Source organism: Puma concolor, chromosome F2 (genome assembly GCF_028749965.1).
Source record: "Puma concolor isolate L17-30 chromosome F2, mPumCon1.1.hap2, whole genome shotgun sequence".
Taxonomy (NCBI): domain Eukaryota; kingdom Metazoa; phylum Chordata; class Mammalia; order Carnivora; family Felidae; genus Puma; species Puma concolor.
In genome coordinates, this window is record NC_141684.1 from 1,167,622 (window position 1) to 1,184,916 (window position 17,295).

At 62.7% G+C, this 17,295-nt stretch overlaps 1 protein-coding gene across 2 annotated transcripts in view; it reads left to right on the top strand.

Moving 5' to 3' along the window:
* The first annotated feature begins 2,132 nt into the window (after positions 1-2,132).
* Positions 2,133-17,295, top strand: part of ZC3H3 (zinc finger CCCH-type containing 3) — a 96,774-nt gene continuing 81,611 nt past the window's right edge. Inside the window, exons 1-3 of one of the 2 annotated variants that reach the window (XM_086695802.1) lie at positions 2,133-2,265; positions 3,711-5,019; positions 6,077-6,273. In XM_086695802.1, coding sequence (XP_086551928.1) covers positions 2,178-2,265; positions 3,711-5,019; positions 6,077-6,273 — 1,594 coding nt within the window. In that variant the 5' untranslated portion in view covers positions 2,133-2,177. The remainder of the gene's footprint in view (positions 2,266-3,710; positions 5,020-6,076; positions 6,274-17,295) is intronic. The other variant, XM_086695801.1, reaches the window with a different exon arrangement.

Genomic DNA, 17,295 nt, shown 5'->3' on the forward strand with positions numbered 1-17,295 from the left:
CCCTCCCCTGGGGTGCCTCTGGCTGCCTTGTGGGAGAGGGAGAGGTGAGCTCCAGTTAGAGTTCAGCAAGGACAGCGGCGGTGGGAGCGGAGGAGGGTACGACAGAGCATGGACAGGGCCGGGCGGCGCTTGGAAAGGGGCCAGAAAAGGCCCAGGAAGCAAAGATGCTTCCAGATAGATTCTACTTCTCAAAGTCATCTGGGTCGGGGGGGATTCCCAGCGGGGTTCTGCAGCCCGAGTGCAGAGGCAGCCAACGCAGGCTGGTGTCCTCGGCCAGGCATGCGGCCGCCACAGGAGGAGCCCAGCGTCCGTCGCAGTGCACAAGGTGGCGTAGCACCCACCCCCCAGGGGCGCTTCAGCTGCTAACCTGGGAGGCAGGGCATGGCTCTCACCTCCAGCAGATGCACTTGAACCCCTTGCACGATCGTTGGCATGTTTTACTTCCACCCACGTTGTAAACCCACCATCTGTTGTTTTAATGAAAAGCTCCACGAGCTGCCTGCCATCCCTGCGCGGGGTTAAGGCACTCTTCTCCGGAATCACTGCAATTTTAGGCCACGTGCTGCCGCAGCAAACACGCCTGGAACGTTATTAGCATCGTTATTTATATTTTTATCGCAACTGCTTGTTTTCATACTTTTTTTTAAGGTTTATTTTCGAGAGAGTGTGAGCAGGGGCGGGGCAGAGAAAGAGGGAGACACAGCATCCGAAGCAGGCTCCAGGCTCCGAGCTGTCGGCACAGAGCCAGACGCGGGGCTCGAACCCATCAACTGTGAGATCGTGACCTGAGCCGAAGCTGGACGCTCAACCGACTGAGCCCCCCAGGCGCCCCTCTAACTACTTCTTTTAAAGCAAATAAGAAGTGAGAATTACAATTTACTAACAAATTTTCCATTTCCTGGTCTCTTTCTTCACACGGATGTTTCCACGTCCTATCATTTCCCTTCAGCCCGAAGAATTTCCTTTAACATTTGCTATCGCACAGGCCTGTGGCAAACACATTGTCCATTTCATTGTGGTAAAAAAAAAAAAAAAAAATTACAACATACAAGCTGTCACACAGCTATTTCTAAGTGTCCAATTCAGTGGCATTAAGTACACAGTATTGTGCAGTCACCATTTCTTTCCAAAACTTTTTCATCGTTCCAAACAGAACCCTGTACCCACAACGTTTTCACTCTCTGTTCCTCCTTCCCACAGCCCTTGGTAACCTCTAATCTACTGTCTCTAGAAATCTGCCTAGTCTAGATATTTCACAGAAGCGGAGTCATACGACATACGTCCTTTTGTGACCCGTTTATTTTACTTAGCAAAGTGATTCTGAGGTCCACCGTTGTCACAACGGGGATCGAGAAGTAGTACATTCCTTTCCGAGGCTAAATCATAGTCCACTGTCTGGACAGACCACATTGTCCATCCATTAATCCTCGGGGACAGTTGAGCCGTTCCACTGACCATTGTGAATAGCGCTTCATGGAGCAGCGGCGTGAGTCCCCGCTCTCACTCCTCGTGGGTACACACGCAAGGTGGAACTGCTGGGTCATATGGTAATTCTAGTTTTGACCTTTTGAAGAACCTCCAGATTGTTCTCCCCAGCAGCTGCACCATTTTGCACCCCCCAGCAGCGTACAACGTTTGTACATCTGTTTTGCACTTGTTCCCGCTGATAAACCGAAATCTTTCACGTTTTCAGAGCTTCCCCGCCTAGGGACCCCTCGTTCCGGAGTTTCCTCTCCTGCCCTGGCCCACGGGGCAGCGTTAACAGAGAGCCTCTCCGGCGCTCGTGCCACCAGGTCCCCCCGCAGAGCCTCCACAGCGTAATTCTACGCGGAGAAGGAGCTGCGCTGCGGCCGAAGAGGGGTCCGGACTTCGGCTCCTCGCCTGGTCCCGCAGGGAACGAGGGGCCGTAGCACCGGAGCCAGCTGCCGCCGCACCAGGTCCCAAACCACCCGCCTTCGGCCGTCTCCGGTCCCGTGCGTTCGCGCCCCCGGCCGGCGCGCCGCGCTGACGTCGCCCCGCCCCTTGCCCTGTGCGTGCGTGACCCCGGCTTTCCGCCGGCGTTGCCAGGACGACGGCGCGTTCCTCCCAGCCCGGCCAACGCCCTGGCCTAGCTGCAGTGCGCAGGCTCGGAGCTTCCGTGGGCCCCGCCCCGCCGGCGGGGAAACAGTCGCGCGGCGATGACGTCTCGGGGGCCCGGCCGGGCGTCGCGGACTCCGGAGATGGAGGAAAAGGAGCAATTACGGCGACAGATCCGTCTCCTGCAGGGTGGGTCGGGTCGGGCCGGGCCGGGCCGGGCCGGGCCCGGGTCGCGCGTCCCTTTCTTTACCCTTCCTTACCTCACGGCGGGCCGCTGCCCGCCTCCCCGGAGGGCGTCGCTCCGCGCCCTCGGTCTGGACGGCCAGGTCGGGTCGGGTGGGGGCGTGGGTAGGGTCGGGGAGGCGGTGGGGAACCCGGAAGGGCATCCGGGCCGGCCGGGGTCAGCCCCTTGCCCGTTTCTCCGGACGGGTAGTGCGTGTCCTTCAGGCGCTGCAGCGGGTGGCGGCGGGGCCGTCGCTTAGTAACCGGCGGGAGGCATCCCCCCCCAACCCCCACGGGCGGGCGCTTCCTCGGCGCCCTGTCGCTCTCGGTGCCACACAGTAGGGTGGAGAGCTTGACCTGGTGCCGCGTGGGAAAGCCCCTGGACGCCTCGTCTTGGCTTCTTCCCTCCACACAGTCACAGTCCTCTTGATAGTCCAAGGCCCCCACTCGCCAGGCCTCAGTTTCCCATCTTTTCAATTTTTACACCCAAGTTGAGGTGTGTGTTCCGAAAAATTTCCGCATTTAAAGTTTTCCCATGAAGAGAAGACTTAAGGATTTGGAAAATGTGTATGGGGGAGAGTCCAGGCGGGCTGGTCCTGTCACAGCTGTCCTGGAGTGTCACCAGGTCTGGACATGGCTTTTCTTGGGTCTGGGGACGGGGCTTGTGGTGGGCAGCGTTGTAACAGAGGACTTAGCTACTGGTTTGCTGGCTGAGGCCTAACTCCCTGGGGTGTTCCAGCTGAACCTGTACCCCTCCTGCCCCGGGACCGCGATCCACTGTCGGGCCTCCAGACAATCAGGCCTCTTCTCCCCTTAGAGGAGGACGGTGTGACATTCCCATCAACTGTGGAGTGCCGACCCCTGTGTCACTTGTCTTACGCTCATTGTCCCTTGCGCCAGGCAGGGGGGATTATTAAGGGGTACTCCTGCCTCCTTTCCATCCGTGGGCAAGCCAGAGGGCCTCCGTGGCTCACCGGCCCCCTTGTTGAGGCATTAGAGCATGGGGCCTTGCTGGTCTCTTCATATCAAGTGACGTTTCACCTCAAAGCATTGTGGACCTGGTATAATACTCCCGACAGATTAGGAACATGAAGCCACAGGGGTGTGTTTTCAGTGTAAGCGACTAGGATGGAAGCAGACTGATGGGAAAGGCTCATGGGAAAGATGGGCGGAGGGAATTCGGGCTGAACTGTCCTGGGGCCAGGCGGGGGCTCATGAGGGAGGTGGGGTCTGTGGGGTGTCTTGTCGGCTGACGTGCCTCCGGGGGACTGGGCTGTTGGCTGAGTTTACTGTCAGCCTCTGGTTAATTGAGCCCGTGATTCTGCCTTCTCAGGTCTGATCGGGGGACTGGGCTGTTGGCTGAGTTTACTGTCAGCCTCTGGTTAATTGAGCCCGTGATTCTGCCTTCTCAGGTCTGATCGATGACTACAAAAACCTCCATGGCAACGCCCCTGCCCCAGGCACGTCGGCCGCTGCCCGCTGGCAGCCACCTGCTTACAACAGCAGCAGGGCCTTCGGTGCCAGCTACCCTCGTCCCGGCCGGAGGGGCTTCTCCCTGAGCCATGGGCCTGCATGGCGCAAGAAATACTCCCTGGTGAACCGGCCCCCAGGAGCCTCAGACCCGCCCGGTGACTGTGCCGCACAGCCACCTCTCAGGGCTGGGGGCAGCCGGGGTCCTGACCCCGCGCAGTATGTCCTGGAGAGGCAGGTCCAGCTGAGTCCAGATCAGAACATGGTTATCAAAATCAAGCCACCATCAAAACCGGGCTCAGCTAGCGCTGCAGGGGTCTCTCGGGGTTCCTTGGAAGGAGGTGAGGACCCCTCCTGGAGCCACCACAGGCCTCAGGAGGGCGAGGGCGAGCCCCCTGGTGGGCAGCAGCAACCCTCAAGGCCGGGAAGAGCCAAGGGGAGCTGCAGTACAGAGGACCCCCTTCTGGTCTGCCAGAAGGAGCCTGGCAAGCCTCGGGTGGTAAAGTCTGTGAGCAGCGTGAGTGACAGCCCCTCTGAGCCCCGGCGGACTGTCAGCGAGAGTGCGGTTGCGGCCAAGGCACGCTTCCTGTCCCCCACCCTGCCCCAGCGCAGTGGCGCGGCTCCGGGCCGGAAGGTGGGCTCACACTCTGTGGCCAGCTGTGTCGCCCAGCACCTTGGAGATGGGAGAGTGAATGCTGGCCACCCAGATCAGCCGGCTTCCTCGGGCTCGGTGGCAGGCCCAGCCAGAGCAGCTTCTGGACCCAGGCAGGCCCGGGAGGCCTCACTGCTCGTGTCCTGTCGAACCAGCAAGTTCCGGAAGAACAACTACAAGTGGGTGGCTGCTTCAGCCAAGAGCCCCCGGGCCACTCGCAGGGCCCTCAGTCCCAGAGCAGCCTCGGAGACCGTGTGCAGGGCCCCCTTTGGCACAGCAGCACAGGGGGAGAAGCCACAGCTCAGAGCTGATCCGGATGCCAAGCCCAGGAGGTCGTCCGCGTCCTCCACGCTCGGGGCCTCCCCCAGCAAATACAAGTGGAAGGCGTCCAGCCCCTCGGCCTCCTCATCCTCCTCCTTTCGTTGGCAGTCGGAAGCTGGCAGCAAGGACCATGCCTCCCAGCTCCCATCTAGGCTCCCCCCAGGGGACAGACCGGCAGTGGGACCCAGTGGCTTGAAGCCCCTCTTCAGTGAGACCCCACTCTCGGCTTACAAAGTGAAGAGCCGCACCAAGATCATCCGGAGGCGGGGCGGCGCTAGGTAGGTGCCCCTGCCAGCACCCCAGGGTCCTGTCTGGGCAGGCAGGGGGGCAGGCCTGGGCCTGGCAGCTCCCTGCTGGGCATGTGGAGCGTGTGGGAGGGCTCACCTGCGGGGCCGTGGGAGGAGGAAATGAAGCATCACCGGCTACGGGTCCAGCCGAGCGTGGCTGGCGGTGTTACTGTACCCAGTGCAAATGAGGCTGGGGTTACTGGGGTAACTGGGGCTCAGCCAGTGACGACGGGGAGCCCTCCCATCTCCTGTTAGTGACAGACCAGAGGCTGCTGGGGCAGCTTCTGTTCCGGGTCCACTGGGTTTGCGGATGATGCTTTATACCCAGCTGCGCACTAGCTGCGCAAACCCGGGGCGCACCGGGAAGTCTGCCTCCTTGGCAGCCGGGTGACCAGTGAGTCACTGTTTCACTGAATACGGGTCGTTTCCCTGGCCCTCCACCTGCAAGGATTGTGCAGAGGCTAAAAAATGGCGTTGTGGCTCAGGTTTGGTCTGGGGTTCGGACTTCATCACGGCAGCTGGTAACTGCAAGGGCAGAGTCACTCTCACTGTGAGTCCCCTTTGGAGGTCCTCCCTGCTGTCTGACCTTGGTCCTTGGCCCTGCTCTCCCAGACAGTTAAAAAGTCCCCTGCCTTTTCTGGACGGTGGCCGTCCTGTCTCGGCTGATGTGGACAGGGGAGCTGTGAGCAGTAGCCTCTCCTGCAGAGGTGGCTGGGGGCAGCTGGTGGCGGCCCCTCCCCTGCAGTGGCTCCTTAGCGCTGCCCCCAGCCCCCAGCCCCACTGGAGAGTTCATCCGGCCTAGGGACACCGAGGGGACCTGGTGCAGATACACCGGGTGGGGGTCAAGGGTTGGGAGCCGCTCTCCCTCTGCCCCGGCTCCGGGCTCTGAAGTGGGGGAGGAGCGCACGGGCCGCTGCTGAGAAGGCGGGCAGGCTGGGACCTCCCGGGGTGATTCCACGGTGCTGGGGTCTGGATGGGCAGGGGTAGATGGGGAGAGCCGCCCTGCTGGGGGAGCCCATTGGGAGCTGCCTGCTGTTTGTCTCTGCAGCCTTCCCTGCGACAAGAAGAATGGCGCCCCGCCTGCCGCCACCGCCAAGAGCCAGCTGAGCCTGCGGCGGAGGCAGGCCCCCCGGGGGAAGAGCAGCCCCGTCCTGAAGAAGAACCCCAACAAGGGCCTGGCACAGGTCACCAGGCACCGGCTGTGCTGCCTGCCTCCTGGCCGGGCCCACCCCCCCACCAAGGAAGGTAGGCCCGGGGGGAGGGGGTGCATCTCCTGCAGCTGCGCCGGCTCCGCTCGCCTGTTACGAGCCACCTTCCCCGTCCCGAGGACGCTCAGCCTGGGGGGCGGCGGGTGGCTCGGGCCGGAGTGGAGGGGAGGTCCGGATGGATGTCTGTCCCCACAGATGAGCCGTCACACCGGGACGCTGCTCAGGGCTGGCTGTGTCCACGGGCCCCTTTGCGTCCTGCTCCGGGTGCTGGGGGTCTCGGAGGCATGGGGCAGGGCGGTCCCTTCCACTCCCCTGCCGCCTGCCTCCTAGCCCACGGGCACCAAGACGTTTCCGTAGTGACTTGCCACAAGGAGAGTGGGTCGGGGCAAGTGGAGATTGGGTGGCTGGGCCAGGGGCCTCAAGATGGTGATATTTCAGTGAAACTTGAGTACCAGGGATGTGGTGTGAGGCACCTTGGGGAAGGACGTCCCCGTCACAAGCGGCAGTGTGTTGAGTGGCCACGGCTATTCCAGATTCTTGCTCTGAACGGAGGCTGAGGGGAATCGGGGACTGTGGCTCTGGTTCCTGGTGGCTGACTGTGACCCAAGTGGGCCCAGCTGGTCCCGGCTTTCTGGGTCCTCCGTGTGCAAGCTCCCCTTCCTTAGCGGGTCGGAGAGCGAGCAGACAGTGTGATCTGGTCCCCAGGTCCGCCCCTCTGGAAGGGCCGCCCTGGCCTGCTGCTCTCAGACCCGCCGGCACCCAAGCTGGGGTTTCTGCCTCTGGCTGGCCTGGGAGCTCCCTGCTTCCTGCCCTGCCTTCTTGGGGGCCAGAGTGCTCTGCAGAGCTGGGTTCCCGGAACGCCGGTGAGCATCCGCCGGGCGTCACCCCCCTTTGCTGGGCCTGGAAACAAGTGTTCGTGGAGTTGCCAAGCCAGGTGTTGAGTGGGGCAGGGTTACACAGACGGCGCCCTGGGCTCCTCCATACCCTTCTTGTGTCCCAGGTGCAGGGTGTCCTAAGGGAGGGGTGGGCGCCGAGGGGGTTTGCAGGGCATCCCAGGTGCACACACTTGACCTCTTCAGCCTGTGCTCTTGGTGTAGCTTGGCCGCCCTCCCAGGAGTCCAGTGGGGCTGGCCTTGACCGTGGCCTGGCCAGGCCTCTGCTGTCCGTGTCCCCAAGGAGCCTGGTGTGGGGGCAGACAGGCCTGAGCCAGACCGTTGCCATTCCCCATAGCAGGCACCCCAGAGGAAGGAGCGCTATTCGTACGAACACTTCTCCTTTCTTGTTACTGAGGGCCTGCAGCCGCGGACCCCTCTCTAGGCGGGGCAGGGGGCGGACGACTCTGGAGCCCGCCAAACAAAGCTGAGCCTTCCTGCCAGGCAGGTGTGCCGTGTGCCCTTCCCTGCTCCCAGCAGGAGGACTCTGTGTGGCTGGGGGCTGGGGCGGGGGCTGCCGTGGGCGCGGACTGCCGTGGGCGCGGACTGGATGGACCGGCGGGCAGTGGGCCTGCTACCGGAGCTGCTGGCTGAGGGGCCTCTGGGGAGAGAAGGACACTGGCCACATAGGCCTCGTCCTGGGGCCATGGCCTGGAGCTGGCACCCTCACATAGCGACCCAGGCCAGTATGTTCTAGGACACTCAACTGTGGCTGCCAGGTGGACAATGGCCTGGAGGAGTGAGGGGCTGACGGGGGTGCTGGGTCTGCGGGTTTATGGGCGGGGAGGGTCTGTGTGTCACCCTGGAGCGGTGCCCACAGTCTCAGGCCCACATGCTTGCGTACCTTGCTTATGGGGCCTGGGATGACCGTTCTCTGTCTGGACCTAGAGCTTTAGCGGGTGTCGCCTGAGGACGTGGAGGTTGCCTCCTGCTGGTGGGGGTGTGTAGTGCTGTGTGAGAGGAGGAGAAAGGCTTTGGGCAAGATGGGGTTGGGGGGAGGGGGCTGACACAGTCCCTGCCTTTACGCTTCTCTCCACTAGGGGGCGAACGGATAAGTTTGTAGTTAGAGGAGAACCCTGGCTCCCCACTGCCCTGGCAGGAAAGTGCGGGGGGGGGGGGGGGGGGGGGGGGGGGGGGGCTTGGAGAAGCTTCCGCTCACTCATCCACTTATCCACCCCCTCCCTCCGTCCTCTCCCCATCCATCCAACTATCTGTCTGTCCATTCGTCCATCCGCCTATCCATCCATCCACCTTCCATCCGCTATTCATCAAACATCCACCAACCTGTTTATCCGCGCACCCTCTTATCCCCCCCCCCGTCTGCCCTCCATCCCCCATCCGTCCTCCAGCCAGCCATCCTCCATTCATGTGTCTTCCACCGTCCTGCGTCTCCCCGCTTATGCCTCACCATCACCCCAACCATCCGGCGAGCATGCATCGAGGGCCTCTGTGCAGGGCAGCGTGCTGGCTCCCGTGGGCCCTGACGTGCTGGAGCCGCACCATTGTCGTGAAGACAGACAGCTACCGGGTGTCGTAAACTAGCTGAAAAGCTCCTCTCAGGTGGTACAAGCGCTCAGAGGAAAGGGAAACGTGGGATAAGGCGGTGGAGAGCTGTTGGGATGGGTGGGTGGTCAGCTTTAGCCAAGCGGTTGGCGTCTCTGAGGAGGGGACATCCAAACAGACCGGCGTGAGGAGAAGGGAGGCGAAAATGCTGTGCCTGTCCGCAGGTGACGGGCACGGGTGGGAATGAGCTCTGCCGTGCTGCCGGAGCAGAGAGGGGTCCTGTGTGGCCGGCTTCCCTGAGGGTGGGAGGGGCCGAGGCCAGAGGGAAGGCGGGACCCAATGATGGGCGGGCGGGGCAGGCCTCCGTAAGGCCGGGGGCGGTGACATGGGACCTCCATGGGACCTGCATGAAGATGCTCGGGGATGCGAGGTGGCTGTGTTGGGGGCCCCAGGAGTGTCCGGCAGGCCTGGAGGGGCAGTGAGCCAGGAAGAGCCTGTGGCCAGGTCAAGGAGTGGGGTCCTCATTCTCAGAAGTGGGCAGGAAGCTCAGGGAAGATGCTGGTGCACGGGCCTAAAACGCTGGGCACGTGGCTCCAGACATGCCACCCTGCGACCTGGAGACTGGCCGAGGAGGTTGTGGTGGGGCCAGGAGTGGGGGCGAGCATTCCCCTGGTTGGAAGACTACCAGGGAGTCAGTGGGTGGCTCCCCCAAGCACCTTCTTCTGCAAGGTCCACAGGCTTCCCTCTCTTGTGTCCCTCCTTCCCCTGCTGCACCTGCCTGTCCCCAGGCCAACCGCGAGCTGCCTCACACACAAGTTTCCGTTTACGGCCGTGGGCATTTGGAGTGCAGACCCTGGGCTCGGGCTCGGAGCCCTCCGGCCGTGCCTTCCTGTGGTGGACAGGCCGCTTTGAGGGTTCCCTTCCCCGTTTCCCCACACAGACCATTGGCTCAGGTCCAGACTTCCTTGGAGCAGTGTAGGGGAGGTACCTGAGCCCCTGTGGGCTCCTGCCGAGTGCGGGGGAGTGCGGGGACGGAGTGAGGACAAGGGTCAGGCTTCCTGAAGCTGCCCGCCCCCACCAAGGTCCCTTCTTCAGCCCTGCCGAACGGCCTGGTGGCCAGCAGAGGGCGTCCTTGCCCCTCTTATTCCTCCGTCCACCTTTTTCTGGTAATTGATTGCCTAATTTCCTCTTTATGTGAAAGAAAGCAGATATCAAGTAATTTGCAGCAATAACCTGCTAATGCTAGGCCAGTATCGAAACTCCCCTGTTCATTTCAAGTGGCAGATAAAACACTAATACATAATTATCCTTGCAAATTGGATTGTTTTAAATAACCAAAAGGCTACGGCCAGGAGAAAGCGATCCCATCTCCCTTGAGTTACTATTGCAGTGTAATTGCCGCGTTCAATCAATTTCCCTGGCATTAGAAATTCCATCACAATCAACATTAAGCTTTATTCATTGTGATGGCTAAGAGCCGGGCCATTTCTCCTCTTTTTCTTAACTGGCAAAATTAATCAGGGAAAAGATTTTAAACATTTACCCGTGCGAAAGAGGTCAGCTCTGCCACTATATTGCTCAGCAGATAAGGGGGCTAATAAAAAGAAAATTGAATTACTAATGATCACCAGGAACAGAGTATATAAAACCTGGCAATCGCCAGTTCAGGAAAAGGGAGAATCAATTTTCTTGGGACAAGGTGTGCTCATTTTTTATTTTGGCTCATATTATCAGCAATTTAATTTGAGAGCGCATAAACAGGAGGAAACAGTTAGGGAATAATGAGCCCGGAGGTGTAAGTGCCGCAGGCTATATGCTGTACACAATTTATTTGGCACAACAGATAATCGCTTTAATTGAATTCAAAACTGCATTGTTCAGCAGCCGTGTGGCCGCTGGTGCCTTGGGCCTTGGGGACTGAGCATTATGAAGATCTTGCCCGACTCCTCCTCCTGCTGCCTCCCCTCTGCCTTTCCCTCGGCCTCCCCTCCCGGGCTCCCCTGCCCTCCAACCCTCCTGCCCGGTTCACCCCGAGTCAGACTTTGGTGGGGGGGGGGTGGGCCAGGTGGCCACTTGGGGGCACCGTGTGACCCCCCCCCCTTTCTGTGCTCCCCACCTCTCTGCCTCTCGCCTCCCTTCCTCCACTTTTCTTCTGGGGATGAGTCTGTTGGCAGCTGGAGTATCAGGAGGTGACACTTGAGGAGGGGCCCAGGGGAGCTTCGTTTGCTGAGGATTGGTGGGGTCTGCCCCATTTTAGCTGCACAGAGACCCTGCTTGATCCGTCTCAGGGCGTCCAAACAGTGGAGAAAGCAGAGAGAAGAAAACCTCTCATAGACCTCAAGAACGGGTTCCGATTTACCACCCATGTAATTGTGGCAATTGGTGGTTCCAGCTTGTGGTGGTCACAGCGCACACGGCTCACGTTGGCCCCTGCTCTGTTGCAGGGTCTGGGTGTCTGGGCCAGCTCGGCTTGTCTCTGTCCACACCGGGCCCAAGGCCGTGACTTGGGCCACCCTGAGGCGGCAGGCTTGGTGTGCGCCTGCAGTGTGGCTTGTATAGAGTGGGTATTTCCCAGCCCACTCGCACCCGTGCCCTGGGCCAGGGGGCTTCAAAGTGGCCACAGGTCATGGGGTCCCTGCCAGCCACTTGCAAATGTTTGCTGTCGTGTGCCAAGGAAAAGCCATGGGTGGGTGGGCAGGTGGGTGGGTGGTGGTGTCACCTCCCAGAAGCCGCTAGGGTGGGAGGGCCCTGTGCCTCACCTGCTCAGGATGACGGTATTCTGCCCTCCTCTCCCTCCCCTGCTTCACAAGCCTGGGGCCTTGTGCAGGACGCCCCGGACCGCACAGAGGAGGGGTTGCTGTGGTGGGTGAGGGTGAGGGTGAGGGTGAGGGTGAGGGTTTGGCGGCCACGCAGGGCTGCGGGGGCAGGGATGCAGCTGGCGGGAAGAGCCTAGTTCTCCCGGCGGCCTCAGGGACAGACCTGAGAGTTGCCAAGGCTTTCCCAGAAGCCAGGCCTCACCCTGCCACTTTGCCCCCAAACCTCTGTCCGCCGTGTGGGCCGCGTGGTCTGGAGAAACTGCCATCACCTGTTGCAGATGAAAGTGGGGTGTCCGCTCGCCTTAGGTCACTGGCAGAAAAGGCAGCTGTGGTCTCGGACCCTTGTTTGGGTCTTGCCGGGTCTTCACCATGCAGCCCGTGACAGTCCCCTGGAGCTGGTATGCAGCCAGGGGGATCTCTGGCTGGGACTGCCCGGTGCTGGGGGGGACCACCCCGTGACCCCAGCCAGAGGTGGGGCACCTATTCCCTGGGTCCAGGTTTCTCCAAGGAAGGGCTCAGGGCGTGTCTCCCCACGCGAGCTCCCTCGGGCCCTGCACCCACCCTTCCCCCAGGACCTGGGCGCCTCAGCAAGCCCCTTGGGTGGCCGTTCTACCTTCCTCCTGGCCCCGGAGCAGGGACATGATGCATGCTCAGTGGTGGACCTCCCTACCCCCCCGCCCCTGGCTGGAGACGCTGCAGGCTGTCCTGCCCCTTGCCCGTCCCCTCCTGGCTCCTCAGGCAAGTGCACCTGGCCCGCTGTCCTGGGGCTTGAAGGGCTGTCCCGTGGCTCCTGGAGAGGTCAGAGCAGGCCCTCTCAGACTATCTGGGTGTGCCCAGTTTGTGCAGAGACGTGTGCGGGGTTCTTGTTGAGCAGGCGCCAACTTGGGGGACTCGGGCTGTATCTTCAGGGGTTCCACCCATTGCCGGCTCGCTCCTCCAGCAGCCACTTGAGCAGCGGCCCGGGGAGTTCTCTAGCGCAGTTGTCCCTTTGCTTCCTTCTCGGAAGGCCTGTGGCTCCCTGTGCATGGAAGAGGCCAGGGCTGGGCAGACGGCCCCCCTCTGGCCAGGGTACCCAGTGACCAGGACAGGGTGCCGTGGGGCAGGCAGTAGCACTGCAGCGTCCCTCTTGGGAGGCAGCCCCAGGCCCGCTCGGTGCTGGGCAGGCCCGTGTGTAGCGTGTGCCGGCGTTACGGCTGCGGGCGGGTCGGTGGGCAGAGGGAGCAGAGGGAAGTCCCAGATGTCGCCCTGGGCCCCCACGGGGAGGAGGCTCGTTCTCACCACTGGTGCCGATGGCCATTGGGAGGGTGGGGAGCGGAGGGTCTGGCCAGCTTAGAGGGGGTGCGGTCCGGCGGCGGGGTGGGCCCTCCGAACTGGGTGGCCTCCCTGGGAGGCTGTCGGGTAGTGCCCAGACCCTAGGGCACGGTGCCTGAGGAGCAAAGAAGCTGGGGGCAGGGGCGTCACTGCCCGCCCAGGGTTGGCCTCCTGGACGTGACATGGGCCTTTTGTGGTGGTTGGCTAGCTCTCCTCTACTGAGCTAGCCCGAGGCTGCCCGTTCCAGCCTTGGGGCATGGGAATCTTGCCGTTGACACCAGGGGCACCTCTGTCGGGCCCCAGGCCCTGTGCCGTGGTCAGGGACTTGGCACTTCTGGTCCCAGCCTGAGGAGGGCCCTGGCTCCTGCCCCCCAGCTGAGGGGGAGGAGGGAGGGCTTCCTGTGTCGGGGCAGGGGAGGGAGGGGGGCCGGGGAGGGCCCGGGCTGGGTGACTTTAAGGAGGGCTGTCCCTCCTGTGTCCCTGGGTGCTGGGAAGCCAGCCCAGGGGTTGGGAGCCTTCCGCACCTGGGATGGGGCCAAGGGTCGTGTGGGGGGGGGGGGGGCGCTGCCCTGCTGGTTGAAGGAGCCGGGAGGTCAGGGGGCTGGGCGGGGCTTGGTGGGGGCTGGCCGGGATGGCTGCGCGGAGGGGTCTGCCGTGGCTGGCGCTCGCTGGTGCGTGGTTGTCTTGTTCGGTTTTACCAGGGTAGACGCCGTAAAGAGCAGTTAAATCCGGAGTCCTGCTTTCCTAAGGAAAAGAGAAAGTGCTGAATTAGGCGCTGCGAGAGGCAGCGGCAGCGATCCTGGAGCCTTGCATAAATTATCAGGCGCATCGGAGGCCTGGATTTCAGTCAGTTTGTCGCGGCCGTGCTAATGAATTGCTCCGCAAGGACTGGCGTGTGTGTGTGTGTGTGTGTGTGTGTGTGTGTGTGTGTGTGTGCGCGCGCGCACCGCGTTTGCCTGGCTCCTGGGCAGCTTCGGAGCCCCGAGGGAAGCCGTGACCACCACAGAGCTGGGGGGCTCTCGAGTGATGCCGTGAAGCCTGCCTGGCTGGGGCAGGAGGAGTGGCGTCCTCAGGGTGGCGGAGCTTGTGTCCCTGGGGAGCGGGACACCCCTCCCGTGGGCCTGGGGCTCTGTGTCTGGTGGTCGGACGCACTGCGGGCCTCCTCGCCCACCGCGCCCAGCCCGGTGTGAGGGTCCCTCTCAGCCTGGTGGGCTCGCGGGTCCCCGCCCGTCAGCGGGCACTGGGTGCGGGCGAAGGCTCTTCTACCCCCCTGTCCTGCCACCTTTCCTGGGCCCAACCCCTCTCACCCCTAGGAAAGGGGGCCAGCCTCAGCGGGGGCCTTCTGGTGCAAGGGTGGGGGTTCGCTCACTTCCTGGAGGTGGGGCATGACCTTCCAGGTCTCTGGAAGTCGACACCTCTCCACAGCTGTCAGGATATTGTTGGGCACACCCTCTCTCAGGCCTGGGGTCTTGTTCCTCCCCCTGGGGCACCCCCCCCCCCCATGCCTCTGTCCCTCCACGGTACCCTCGCCATGGACACCTGCGGTAGCACCAGGTCCTCAGTGTGCTCGGGCCAGGCAGGGCCACGGGTGGCCAGAGCTCCACACGGATGTGGGTCCTCGTCAGGGGGCCCCCCGCGTTCCCCCCTGACCAGCAGTGTCCCGTGCTGGGTGTCCACTGACGTGCCTGGGTGAGGTCCTGGTGGGAAGGAGGCACCGGTTTCCTTTTGGTGCCCCCGCGCGGTGCCGGGCCGTCATGGCAAGGGCAGGGGGCCGGGGAAGAGGAGGCCTCTGGGAGAGGAGACAGCTCAGCCAGTGCCTCCTGCCCCTGCCTGTGGTGCCCCGTGTCTTCTTGCCACTTTCTCCTCTCTCTCTGCCCCCAGGAAGCGAACGTCACTGAGCGTCTCCGAGCCCTAAGCTGGGCTAGGCATGCAGCCTGGCAAGGCCCCAACAGCAGGGGGTGAAAAGGAGGGGCCAGCAGCCCAGATGTGACTCCTGGTGGCAGAGAGAAGACAGAGAGAGACTGGCCAGCTGGCAGAGAGGCAGGGAGGGGGTGCCTGGCTGGGCAGGGCTTCCAAGGGCCAGAGGGCGGAGAGGGGCCCAGGACGCCATGGGGGCGCTGTGAGCAGAGAGAGCCCAGCCTCGGCTTTCTTCATCTGGGATTGCCTGGAACAGGGGGACAGAGGGCACGGGACGCCTACAGCGGCAGGGGCCTGCAGTCCTCTGACGCCTGCCTCTCCCGGCCCCAGGGGGGACTCCGTCAGTTCCTCCCGCTGCTTCATCAGCGGAGTGCTGGGAATGTCTTCCTGTTCCACCTCTGCCGTCAGGCTGCCAGTCTCCTGAGCCGTCCTGGCGCTGGGCTCTCGGGGAGGCTGCCAGAGGAGAGGAGAGAGCTAAGTTTACTGAGCGACTGCTGTGCAGACGGAGCTCGGGGTGACCCGGCTCCCGGAGGCAGAAAGTGAGGCCGGGGGTGGGGGTGGGGGTGTGCTGGGCCTTCCCTCTGTGGGCAGCAGTCTGCACCTGACTGTGGGCCTGTGCCCACTTCTGTGGCCCGCGGAGTCACGCCTCGGAGTGTGCCAACCCTCTGGGCTGCGTGCCAGCTGCAGAGCGAGTGCTGGGTGTCCCTACGGGGGTGGGCCCTGGGCTGGGGGGAAGCTGACGGCCCCGGGTGTGGTGGCAGGCACAGGGGCTGCTGTGTGACCAGAGAAGTCCAGCAGGCGAGGAGGTGGGCCGGGAGAGCCCTGCTCTTGTCCCCAAGCCCTGCCCTGGGTCTGTGGTAGGAATCTGGTGCGGGCTGATGGCCACACTGGCCGCCGTGAACGCGTCCTGAGTGCCAGATCCTAGCGCAGCGTCCGGGAGCAAAGCCGGCAAACTCCTTGTAGGCGCAGACAGACGGAGGACACAGAGATCCTCAGGCTGGGTGGCACCCGGACTGTGGGTGGCCCCGAGAGGCCTGGGCATCCAGTTGGTAGTTGGCAACGGCCTCAGCAGGTTGGCCTCTCAGTGCCCCTTTTGTCCCGTGGGCACCAGGGCTGAGGTAGACCTGTCTTGACTGGAGGCTCATACCTTGGCCCTGGGGGGGCTGGGGGCTGTGGACCCCGCCTGCTGTCTGTTGCCCCCTGTGGCATTTGGGGCTGGAGCCAGGGCAGTGGGCTGGGGGCGTGTGCCCCAGCTGTCCCCTTGGCACGTCCTGGCCCAAAGGTTTTGCCTAACAGAGGAAGGGCAGGTGTGTGATTTGGAAGCTCCCCAGGAGCTCTCCCAGTGGAGCACCGCCCCCCCCACCCCAGGGCTACTGAGATACAGAGCAGAGCAACAGCCAGGCTCTTGCTCAGGGACGCTCACCCCAGGGATAGGCGCTCACCCCAGGGACGGGCGCTCACCCCCAGGGACAGGCGCTGGGAGCTGCCTGGGAGGAAGTGCCCCAGAGGCCTGGTGTTGGGGGTGGGGTTCTTTCCTGCTAAAGGCAGCTGGGTGAAGGAACAGGACACGTGGGGTGTGGGACACGGTGTCCCCAGGCTGGGCCTTCTGGTCTAGGCCTCTGGAGAGGGATTGGAGCTGAATTTAGTAGGGGACAGCAGTCCTGTGGTGTGTCCCCTTTTGTGGGCTCAGCTTCCTGGTGGTTGTGTGCCTGGCCCCATCGGGGGGAGCAGGGCGAGGCTGCCGTTGCTCGCTCCCGAGGAACCTGCACAGAGAGTCCCCTCCCCGGCATACCTCGGCCGGCCCTGTGCCCACCCGGCAGCGGCATACCGTGGGACTCTTGAGAGCAAGCGGTGTGGCCCCGAGTCAGACCCGAGCTGCCCTTTGTGGTTCCTCTGCTAGGTGTGGGGCTCGGAGGGGCAGGTGGGCACCTCACGGAGGAAATGTGGAAACGTGTTTTTCTTCTGGAGCCCTCCGCAGCCTGGCTCTCCTCGCTCCTCGTGTTGTAAAGGGGCAAGGTGCCGTGTGGGGTTTGTTGTCTGGACCTGCCTTGGGCCGCTTCCCCTGCACGGCATTGTCCCCTTGGCTTGTGAAGGATGGGGGAGTGGACCCACCGCGTCTCAGGCTGTCCTGGGCACTGGAGCTGGCTGCTGTGTACGTCCTTGACTCTGGGCCCTGTGCCTTTGACTCTGAGGGGCAGCGGGTGGGGAGCTGGGGAGCAGAGGCTGGAGGCAGGGGCCCCTGTTCCGGGTGCGAACTGCCCACACAGGCCACGGTGGGCCTGAGCTCGGACGCAGTGGCAGGACACGGTGCCAGTGGCCTCAGGTCTCTTTTTTTTTTTTTAATTTTTTTTTTTCAACGTTTATTTATTTTTGGGACAGAGAGAGACAGAGCATGAACGGGGGAGGGGCAGAGAGAGAGGGAGACACAGAATCGGAAACAGGCTCCAGGCTCTGAGCCATCAGCCCAGAGCCTGACGTGGGGCTCGAACTCCCGGACCGCGAGATTGTGACCTGGCTGAAGTCGGACGCTTAACCGACTGCGCCACCCAGGCGCCCCAAGGTCTCTTTTTTAAAATAGGC